Genomic DNA, 12,011 nt, shown 5'->3' with positions numbered 1-12,011 from the left:
AGCTGGGAGCAAGCTGGAGTGGGGACAGAGAGGCCCCAGGGAGGCTGGTGGCTCCTGGAGCTCTGTGACTATGTGATGGAACCATCGTTGGCAAAAAATAAATAAATAAAGTAGGAAAGAGTCTGATCTGCCCTGGGGCAGTGTCTTGAATAAGTTTCTGCAGGAGGCAGGGACCAGAGGTGAGGATGCAGCCAGGCAGCAGCCCTCCAGACTGAGGGAGCCTGAGAATGGGACCACAGTACCTGCTTCCCCTGGAGACTCTGCAGGGCCCCCAGGCCAGGCTAGAGAGGGAGGAGAAGCCCAAGGGACCGGGGTCAGGCTCCCCTAGGTCAGTTGAGGGACCAGCAGAACCAGGCCCTCCCAGGGTCTGCAGGGCTCTCCCCTCCCCCAGGCTGCATCCCAGCCCCATCTCTTCAAAGCCTGGAGCTCACAGGCAGGTAGCAGGTGAGAAGTCATCCGAGATCAGGGTCTTCCCTCGGAGCTTGAATGGAGGGATGACGGGGCAGGCGGCAGGACAAGCTGAGGGCAGGTCAATTCCTGGGCTGTGATCCTGGCCTTCAGGGTCCCTGTGAGTGAGCGACGGGACAGGGGAGGACTCCCCATCCGGAGACATCACCCCCTGGCCGCAACACGGAGCTTACTGTGGAGCCCACAAAATCTAAGAGAGAGAGAGAATTGGAGAAAGTCAGAGGGCATTGGGGGTCCCTTCGGCCACTCTTCAGGGTAAATCTGGGCAGAGGGGCTGGCTGCACAGGCTCTGGAATCCCAAGCAGGCCTCTGACTAGCTGGACGCCTTGCGTGGGCCATCTGACCTCTCTGAGCCCCCATTTCCTCATATAAAATGGGCGTAATAGCCTACTTCACAGGGTGATTTGGAGGGGTCAAAAAGACACAAAGAACGCCAGCCAAGGACTCTGCACGGTGTTTGGCACAGAGTAAAATGCTGGAAATGACAGCAATTCAGTTTATCTTTTACTTTCGCTCCAGAGGTCTTTGGCTCAGAACTGAGCTCTGCGGCTCACTCATCTTGAGCTCCCAGTGAGGGACGGAGACCCCCAGACGCTGCAGGAAGGCAAACTGGGGCTCCCTCCTGTCACTTTTAACACTGAGCTGTTAGGCTGCTTTGGGGAGGGAGGAGAAGACAGTGAGGGGCCCATCTCACAGTCACATCTCCAAGCCCCTTCTTCAGAAAGGCCAGACGCCTCTAACTCTGGCACTTCTGGAAGCTGCCACCAGAGGGCAGGCCCTGACCTCACACCAAGACAACAGAAACCGCTGGGGTGTCAGGATCTCTAGGGGCAGGAGCTTCAGAGAGGGACAGGTTAGCAGCCTAGCAGCCCGGGAGGGCCCCGAAAAGGGGGCAGGAGTGAGGAAGAGCTTGGCCTCTAGACTTGGGCCTGGGTTCAAATCCTAGCTCCACCACTTAGATGGCCTTGGGCACCTAAGTTACTGGACCTCTCCGGACCTTGGCTTTCTCACTTGTAAATTGGTGGCCATGATGCCTCCGTGGTGGGGAGTCAGGAGGAGTGAAGCTTTTACTGAGTATTCACCATGTGCCTCTTTACAGGCATAATCTTTCTTTCTTCCTCACAGCACAGCCCTGTAAGGTGGTACTATTCTCACCATCCTCATTTTATGAAGTGCAGGAAACTTAGGCTCAAGGAAGTGAAGGCATTTCTTAGTTCAGCCTGCTTCCCACATAGACGATCTGCCTTCACAGTCCAAGGGTTCCACCACAATACGGAACTACCTCCTGCCAAATGAGATAGTGACCCTCACCGCCATTATCCCCATTTTATAGATGAGGGCTCCAAGAGACAAATGGCAAGTGCTAAACAGAGACCCGGCACCTGCTAACAGTTCGAGGAAGGGTGTGACTACGGAAATGACTCCTATTTCTCAGAGCAGAGAACACACCCCCAGACAGACGGGGTGTCTGTCCACCGATGTGATGCAGTGTTTCCCCTCGCTCCAGGGGCAGAGTGGGGCCCTGGGTCATAAGATGGACCCTCTTTTAGAGAGCAATCTGGCACTATCATTACAATTAAGTGTGCAATTCCGCTTCTGGAAGTACACCAAGAAAACACTTGCGTATAAGAAAGCACAGACAAAGATGTTGACTGCAGCGTTATCAATAAGAGTAAAAACCTGGGGACCTCCCTAATAGCCCTGAACAGGAGAATGGTTAAGAAACTACGGTTCCGTCATCTTATGTAATGCTGAGCATTGGACAAAAAGGGCAAGATGGTTCTCCATAAAATGATAAAGAAAGAGCTTTAAGATACACTCTAGAGTCAAGCACAAAAAGCAGTCTGAGGAGGGGCTGGCCCCGTGGCCGAGTGGTTAAGTTCGCGCGCTCCGCTGCAGGCGGCCCAGTGTTTCGTTGGTTCGAATCCTGGGCGCGGACATGGCACTGCTCATCAGACCACGCTGAGGCAGCGTCTCACATGCCGCAACTAGAAGGACCCACAACGAAGAATATACAACTATGTACCGGGGGGCTTTGGGGAGAAAAAGGAAAAAATAAAATCTTAAAAAAAAAAAAAAAAGCAGTCTGAGGAGGGATTTGCTGAAGATGATGCATATCCCACATCACATTAGCACATAACACTATATTTTATAAAGGGTCATATAATGTGTGTAGATACCTACATAAGCATCTGATAGACCTGGTTACCCCTGAGTATCTGGCCTTATAGGTAAATTTTTTCTTTATTGTATTTTAATGTGACTTGATACATACTATTAAAAAGAAACGACAGGCCCAAAATGGAATCCCTTGTGCTAAGCCCCACGTCAGCAAACCAAGACTTACTACCCAACCTAACGGCCATTTCAGCCGCTCCCGGGAATGTAGTCTTGACCAGTAAGCCTGGAATTTTCTGGTCAGCACCAGTGAGGTAATGTGCCACACAGACCCTTTCCATCCCACAAAGGAAAATGAGGGGATCCCCTCTTTCCTTACCCCCTCCCCCTTCTGCATGTAAAAGCCTTCCCTTTTGTACAGCTCCTTGGAGCTCCCTTCTATTTCTAGATGGGATGCTGCCTGGTTCGTGAATCACTGAACAAAACCAATTAGATCTTCAAATTTACTCAGTCGAATTTTTGTTATTTAACACACTTGGTGGCAGCATTGGGACCTGAAGTGAACTCCTGATGGCATTTGGGGACAACGAGAAACACAGGAGTGGGACCCCACAAACCCTTTGTGTTCTCTGCGTTTCTCGCTGTTTCCAAGGGCCGTGGGTGAATTCCTCTCCATTTTGAGCTCCGTTTTCTTTGCATCCACCTCCTGATCTAATTGGCTTTCCAAGACAGGGCAGGTCAGCTTGAGCTGGCAGACAGTTCTGCCCAGAGCCCAGTGGAGCTGGTAGATGGTTCTGCCTGGAGCCAAGCCCCTAGCCTTTCAGACTGCAATTCTCAGATTTTTGAGTGGAAAGCCCCAGCCCTCAATTCTGTCCCCAGGTTCCACATTGAGGAACTGCTGATAGTTCAGTCTGCAGCTCTCCATTTGTGTGGAATCAGTCCACAATCCCCATTCTTTGGGATCTCCTCGTTCAGTCCTCTCCCTAGTCTGAGGTTCCATGGGAATTGGCGGTGGTGTGCACAAGGCCTTCTTCTCTTGGCCAGGACACAGTAACATCTCTTGGTTACCGCTAATATTTTAGGGTGCACATGTTTGTTTGTCTTGTTTTGCGTAGAAAAAGGCTAATTATTAATGGGAATCTCGGAAGTAAAAAAAAGCCACAAAAATTGGTGCGCCCAAGTTGAGCATTTAAGAGCTGTTAGAGTGCTAACCACCTGACCCAAAACTCCCCCATGTTAGGATAAGTTGGTCATGGAATGGGTCAGATTGACACCAGGCCACCCACCAACCCCAAGAAAATGTCCACGCAATGAAGTACTCTAAAACACCACATCATGTCCAGCCCAGCAGCTCATCCCTCTTAGGTATTAGTTTGGCTCTAAGAAACCTAAAGTCTTAGCTAAAAGTAAATAAATAAACAATAAAATAGGATCTTTAAATTCCAATGAGTTGAGCATGCCACCTTCTGGCACACCTGCTTATTTGATGCCTAAGAACTATAGTCCCGGTAGCTGTAAATAACTACAAAAATGGCAAAATCTTACTAAAAACAACCTAGAATTATAATGGCCATTAGAAGGAATGTTCCAATTAGATAATATCATTTAAGAAGGGCACTTGAAAGAGATCTCAAGTTAAACGGAATAGGACACGTGTTTTAATTGGTATGCAGAAGTTTCCAAAAGGCTTCAAAATTCCAAAAATAGCTTCATTGAAAGTTTCATTGCAAAAAGCTAATGAAAAATTGAAAGACACAAATGGTACCTAAAACAGACACTCCAAGACTGTAGACAAAAGTCTGCCAACTTAACAGCCTTACAGACGGCCTCATATCTACCTTCTAAGGAGGGCCCCCATATGAGCCCCTCCCAGACTTGATGACACTCAGAGGGGTTTTCTGGTAATCTGCTACATTATTCCCCTAAACAGCCAAGGGGAAACTAAAATTAATGAAGAAACCCAGCCAAAGTTTAGTAAATATCAGAGCTATACCCTCCACTTTAAACCCCACTCAGGACCTGTAGACAGGATCTGGAAAAAACTGGCAGAAGCAGGCTAAGGTTGAGGATTCTGACCAGATTGCTTTCCCAGATCTCTGTCGGTAGTACCCGATAGAGAGAGGAAAATAAAATATTTTTTGCACCCTCTCTGGGGACACCTCTTAAGTCCAAGAGGTTGTTCACTATTGCCAGAAATATTCACTGCTTGTTCCAGCTAAAACCTGACAAGATATTTGAAAGGATTTAATAACTCTATGATCAGAAATTTGGCCAAATTGGAAGCTGATATTCAGAGCTTGATAGGAATTCTTTTAGGCCTACCCGCCCCTAAGTTAAATGTACCCAGAATAAGAGAAAAACCTCCTAAAGCCCTTGTAAAAGGATTGCTGGGTGGATCAACCTATGATGTCATTTAAGTTGTAACCTAACTTCCTTGAGGAATTAAAATTGACTGTCCTTATCTTACAAATCTTTGCAAAACCAGAAATGCAGCTCTAGAGGCAGTTTAAATTCCATCTATCCTTTTTACCAATCCCAAAACCTCCCCTATTTATCTCAAAAGGCTTGTAGGTACTGTGAAAATTCTGGCCTTAAGAAACCAATGTCCTTCTTGGAAGAACTTGCATTCTTCCCCTGTGCCCTTGAGATGTAGATGGTCTCCTTGACCCCTCCAGGAACGCTGATCTTGGTCATCTCTTTAAAGCACAAACTTCAGGGAGGTAATTCTTATCAGAAGGAGAACAAAAGGGAGAAAGGTCATTTGAAACTTAGGTGAATAAAAATCATGTGTCTCCTCCACAAATATTAGTAGAAAAAGCTTTAGCCATGTAAGCAGATATTTAACTTATTCCAACTGTTCTTTTATAACTAGTGAATTTTCCATTATCATACTTGCTTTGTGGCTAAAATTTTTAAAGGAACTTATAAGGTCTTTGTTTGTGTCTATCTGTATATTTATTTGTATCTATGTATGTATGTTGTAGATGTGTGGCACTTCCTACCTCCGGATGGTATTACTAAAACTAATTTGTAAAAGAGTCTATTTAGTTGGCTTAAACACACAAGCATTTATATAAACTTAGTATTCATAAAAATTCTCAAAAATATAATAGAAACTAACCAAATGCTTTTCAGTTTCACATGATCTGGGGAAATATTTGGTATCGAAGCTAGTTTAAGTTTGTTGCTTTAATTAAAATAGACATGTCTTTAGAGTTATCAGCATTAAATATGATAGTTTTATTCTACCTAGGCTGACTAAAGGTCGAATGAGTTCATGTTATCCCTTACAAAATTTGTCAGCAAGAAAAATAGCTTGAGATGATGGCTGACTTTGTGTAATATCTCATAAAATTTTTGTGGGTTTTCTACACATAGTTGTTAAGAATGACTAAATTAAATAGATGTCAGTAAGATAAAAAGGTTTTAGGTGAACTTTTAAAATAGTTTCCCCAAATCTGGTAACCTAAAACCTGAAAGTTTGGCTAAGTTAAATGATGAGTTAAGTTAAATTCATTGACTATGCAGACCATTTCCAAATAAGATAAAATGCTGAAACATTAATTACTGAACATAGGTTTATCCATTTCTTGCTTCCTTTTACAGAGGAATTAAAGATATTTGAGTCTATTAGTAAACATGTTTTGTGCCATGCTGAGAAAGTTTCTATGAGAAAACACATTTCTAGAAATGATAAAAAAAGATTTATAAATTTCCTAAGCCACAGAATGCTAATATAAAAGACAGTTCATAATTGTTTACTTCTTTATTTTCACTAAAAATTAAGGTTTTTAAGGGTTAAAAATTTTAATATATGTAATTAAAGTCACTAAGCTTTGTAGAAAAGGAATCTTTGGAAAGAAATTTTAATGTGTTGGCAAGCTGGCTAAAGGTAGAATGAATTTAATTAAGTTAAATGAGTTTTAATATGAAAAGTAAGCTGGTGCAAAATTAGAATTTGGTTTTCTCTTAAAAGGACAAAGTTTTCTTGGACTACTGGTCTCCTCTTGATAATAAGAGATTGTGAAAGGTTTTTCTTTACCAACTTCTAAGTAATCTGCCTAGAAAAAAACAAAGATCTTGTGTCTTATCAAAATAATCACGTATGTTCCATGTTGTCTATATCAAGTCTTTGATTACTTACGTAAACCTAGTCTTCTCCATATTAAAAGAACTAAGTTTTGCTCAGAACTATCTAACCTTCCCTATTTGCCTATGAAGTCTTTAATTGTCAGCATGGTTAAATGGATAACTTAGTATTGTTTCATAGTGAGCTATGATCCTATTTGACCAAATGTTTTAAAATCTTTCATATGTTTGACAGTTTCCAAAAATCAAATTCTAAATGAAGTCTTTTTGACTTTGAACTAACTTTGGGATTTCCCAGAGGGCCCCTGGATCATCTCAAAATATTTATCACTATAAAAAGGGAGTTGTTAAACTAATTAGGCTTATTTGACATGTTAAATTAGATGGGAAGCACTGTCAAATAAGAAGTAATACTAAGCCTTCTTTATGTTATGTCTGTATAGGTATATGTTCTAAGTGTTTCAGAAATTGTGTGAAATTCCTGGAAGTCTGCTATGTCCTGGTATAATGTTTTCAGTCATAGTTCCAGTTATTATCTTAAAATGTTGCATCTTACAGAAACAACCAAGTTTCCTTGTCAGTTCCATTATAATGAACCCTCATCAGATCTTTACCCATGGGCATTTTAAATCTGTGTTATTTATAGAGAGTTATTGTTTTATTCAGATGCTTTTGCAAAAGTGTTCCTGCAAAAGTGCATAATCTTCAAGAAAATTCATAGAAGGACTTTTGACAAGTACAGGTTTCTGATAACCTTAAGACATAAAACTGAACTTGGTGAGGATTTCCAGAACTGATGGAAAAACTAGATTCAAGCAGAACAATACTAATTTTTTCTTTTCTTTCTTTCTTTTTTTTTTTTTTTGCAAGGGAAGATTCACCCTAAGCTAACATCTGTCGCCAATCCTCCTCCTTTTTTCTTCCTTCCCTCAAAAGCCCCAGTACATACTTGTGTATAGTTGTAATTTCTTCTGGTTCTTTTATATGGGCCACACCACAGCATGGCTACTGACAGATGAGTGGTGCAGTTCTACACCTGGGAAGCGAACCCAGGCCACCAAAGTGGAGCATGTCGAACTTTAACCACTAGGCCATCAGGGCTGGCTCAGAAAAATACTAATTTTGTTGTTAGTGCTGTTGAGTTGATTCTGACTCCTAGTGACCCTGTATACAGCAAAGGGGAACCCTGCCCAGTCTTTTTGCACCATCTTCTCACCATCTGGTGCTATATCAGACAATGCTCCACTGATATTTATAGCACTTTCATGGCCAATTTTTCAAGAATTGGGTGGCTGGGTCCTTCTTCTTAGTCTGTCTTAGTCTGGAAGCTCTCCCGAAACCTGTCCACCATGGGTGACCCTGCTGGTATTTGAAATACCAGTGGCATAGCTTCCAGTGGCATAGCTTTCAGCATCACAGCAACATGCAGCCACCACAGTATGACAACCAACAGATGAGTGGTGTGGTTTCCTGACCAGGAAATGAACCCAGGCTACAGCAGTGAGAGTGCTAAATCTTAACCACTACACCACCAGGGCTGGCTACATATTAATTAAATGGGACTGAATGAATTGAGGAGGATGATTATAATTTTTTATGACCTCTTAGTTGAAACATTGCTGGTTCTTTAATGTTTTGATTTTCCAAATTTGACGAAACTTTTTTTCTCTTAAACTATCTATGACTTACAACAATTTGGTAAAGTATACCTTTGTAAAAAATAAGTGAAACATTTACTTTTTTCCCTCCACATGCTCCCTCCAGAATTCAGAAACTCTTAAGAATTCTTTTCATGTTAATATAGTTAGTTGCATAAGTTCAACAAGAATCTGTTCTCCTTTTAATGGGACACAATTGGAAATATTGTCTATATTACCAAGGCTTTGACTGGATTGTCATGTTTGAGAGAGATGCGCATAGACTCAGATATGACCAGAGAGTGTTAAGGAACTAAGGTTGAATTTATGGAACCAATAAAGCCCTTGGGAAAATAAACCTGGTACCTTGCTTACAAGGTTCCAGCAAAGCAATCTTTAAAAGAACTTATATGGTCAATTTTCCTGCTATACTTATATAAATAATCAAGCCAAGTTTAATACAAACAAATTAGTTTTACTGTGATCATCTTTGGTAAGAAATGAGAGTAATTGGAGAGAGAAAAACTGTGTTTGCACCTTTGTAGATATTAGATTCTAGTTCTATTAATTATCTTTGAGGTTTTGTTATATACCTTTAAACTGGACTGGATCCTGAATTCTAGTTTCCTCAAATATCTGGCTATGACTCTCCAAACTGTTTCTTGTTTTTTTTCCCCCATCCTTCTGATTTGGAATCAGTAAGAACAAATTCTGCCCCTGGATGTCCTTGGAAGGGACTACACCAAGTCCTCCTCACTGAAATTCAGGACTTGAGCCTTGAGTACACATCTCACAGCTGAGGAAGGCTCCACTTGACATCTGGTCCTGTACAAATGCTGGAGACCTTCAAATCACATGGACCTGGAAGAGAAGTAGCTGACATCAAGGCAGACTGCTTCTTCCCAAGTCTCCGGATCATGACTTCGCACTTTAACTAAACTTGAAACCCTGTCTTCTTCTCTTTCCTTCCTTTACACGGACATTAGCCTGGAAAGATAATGCCATCATCTGTATCTCCAAGTCCATTGCTAAGGGGGGTAAACTCTGGAATTTAGAACAACTTTTTATTTCAGGCCAGGAGAAAACCTAACCGGACCCCTAGCTTGAGCAAGCAAATGCAATGATCCTGTGAATGAACCCATGGACAGTGCCACCTTAGTGGAAGTGGTTTGTGCCCAACAAGATTAATTTTGTCTATGATAGTTACCACTTTCCTTGGGCCACTAAATGCCTAGATGGCTGGCGAAAAACCAGACAACGCCTCTTAGGTTAGCTAACTGTGCCCCAAACTGTTTACAAACCAACTGAGATGATTGGTTCTCACTGGTCAACTCCACTGAATCTACATCATCGAGTTAGAAAGGACCTACCAGGAGGCATTCATAATTTAGAACTTGCTTCCTTTGGCGGATTCCTGCTTCCCTGCTTAAGAGTAAATGTAAGTAAGGCTTTCTATAATCAGGAACCTCTCCTTACCTCTCGAAAGTATTGCAGAGTGCACTGCTAAAGCAATAGCCGCCCAAGAAAAATCCTTAGACTCCCTGGCCAAAGTTGTTCTTGATAACAGGACAGCCCTTGATTATCTTTTGGCTCAATAAGGAGGTGTCTTTGCTGTGGCCAATTCCACCTGCCATACCTGGATCAACCCTTCTGAGGAAGCTGAAACTCAGTTACACAGGATCACTGAGCAAGCCGCTTGGCTTAAAAAGGCGACTCGACTCCTTCAACAGGGTCTCTCTTCAACTTACTTGATTTTAATTGGTTTGAGTCTTGAGGACCATGGCTCTGAAGTGCACTCCAAACATGGGAAATGAATCCTACTTATTATAATCACAATAATTTCCCTGGTACATTATATTCTCTCTAAAGCTTTAAATGTGTGTTTGCAGCTGCTAACTAACCACCAAGCAAATGATCTCCCTAAGACTGGAATGTCAGAAAAAGAACAAAGAGAATGACTAACTTAAAGATTGGTAACCTGAAGCAATAACCTGCGAAGATCACAAGCATTAAGCAAAAACATCATGACCTGTGAGCACTATGCAAAGGATCAAGAAAAGCTGCGAGAACCACAGAGTGGTAGCTGAGAGTGGCGCTAATGCCTTAATTTTTTATCACATCTCTCAGTTCGGATGAGAGTTTGATCAAAAGAGGAGAACTGTTAAAAAGAAACAACAGCCCAAAATGGAGTCCCTTGTGCTAAGCCCCACATCAGCAAACCAAGACTTACTACCCAACCTAATGGCCGTTTCAGCCGCTCCCGGGAATGTAGTCTTGACCAGTAAGCCTGGAATTTTCTGGTCAGCACCAGTGAGGTAATGTGCCACACAGACCCTTTCCATCCCACAAAGGAAAAATGAGGGGATCCCCTCTTTCCTTATCCCCTCCCCCTTCCGCCTGTAAAAGCCTTCCCTTTTGTACAGCTCCTTGGAGCTCCCTTCTATTTCTAGATGGGATGCTGCCTGGTTCGTGAATCACTGAACAAAACCAATTAGATCTTCAAACTTACTCAGTTGAATTTTTGTTATTTAACAATACAAAAGTTTATATGTAATGTACTTGGTATAAAGCATACCGCAACAAACATCTGTGGGCTCACCATGCAAGAACTATAACTCTACCAATGATTTGTACGTACCTACATGTCCCCCATCTCATGCTCCTGGCTTCGTCCTGCCACTGCAACCACAGATAACCACCATCGTACCTTTTCTAGTTCTCATTTCTTTGCTTTTTAAAAAAACATATTACCATAAATATGTGTGTGTTTAACTGTACATTGCTTAGTGTTGCTTGGTTTTTGAGCTCAATAAAAATATCACTGTCATCTTCTGGAACTTGATTATTCCTCTCTCTCAATATTATGTTCCCAGGATACAGCTACTCTGTTACTTATAACTGAAGGTCATTCATTTTCACAGTTGCCAACTATTGCTGATGTCACCATATCTCCATTTACTTATCCATCCTCCTGTCAATGACCATTTAAGTGGGTTTTAGTTGTTTGCTATTTTGAAACTGCTGCCAAGAGCATTTTTGTACATTTCTTCTGGGTTTAACTCATAGGTGGGTTGCTGGGTCATAGGCGTGCAAATGCTCAGATTTGAGGGATAACGTCAAATTGTTTTCAAGGTGGTCGTACGGTCTGTACTGTTTCCGATTCTGGCTTCGCTTTTATGACTTTGAATTCCGCCCCCCGCCCCCGCTCCCGCCTCCACCGCAGCCGCCCACCCGGGAAAGCGGAAGTGGAAGCGCGCACTCGCCTTTGTTTTCCTGCTTGAGCTCCTCCTGCAGCAGGTCTGTTTGCCGGTTGCCCAGCACGAAGGCGAGGAAGGAGAGGATGAGGGCGTTGAGGATGCCGATGATGGCCAGGATGTACGCCCAGCGCACTGAACAGTCCCCCAGGGAGTACTTCCCGGTCTTGGCCCCGCACATGTCCCGGATCGTCTCGGCGTCCCAGCCATCGGGGAAGATCATGCAGCCCAGCACGAGGCACAGAGCTGAGGGGGCGCGAGGCCGGGCCCGCGCCACGGACAGGAAGGAAAAGAGAAGGGGATGGTTACTCCCCGGAGCCTGAGGACCACCAGAAGCCCTCCTCAGGCCGGGCCCCGCACTCCCACTCCGCCCATGAACCCAAGAGCCCGTTAACCACTTCCTGTGGGCTCCAGAAACTCTAGGATTGGGGATGGCCTCCGGCCT

The 12,011-nt window shown here is 43.3% G+C and overlaps 1 protein-coding gene across 1 annotated transcript in view; it reads right to left on the bottom strand.

The window, feature by feature from the left end:
• Positions 1-405: 405 nt before the first annotated feature.
• Positions 406-12,011, bottom strand: part of LHFPL4 (LHFPL tetraspan subfamily member 4) — a 34,920-nt gene continuing 23,314 nt past the window's right edge. The window contains exons 3-4 of the mRNA XM_044755004.2: positions 11,576-11,812; positions 406-658 (exon numbers count right to left, since the gene is read on the bottom strand). Of these exons, the coding sequence (XP_044610939.1) occupies positions 558-658; positions 11,576-11,812 (338 nt within the window). The 3' untranslated portion in view covers positions 406-557. The remainder of the gene's footprint in view (positions 659-11,575; positions 11,813-12,011) is intronic.

The sequence above is a fragment of the Equus asinus genome, chromosome 21, assembly GCF_041296235.1.
Source record: "Equus asinus isolate D_3611 breed Donkey chromosome 21, EquAss-T2T_v2, whole genome shotgun sequence".
Classification (NCBI taxonomy): Eukaryota; Metazoa; Chordata; class Mammalia; order Perissodactyla; family Equidae; genus Equus; species Equus asinus.
This window is presented reverse-complemented; position numbering and strand designations above follow the sequence as displayed.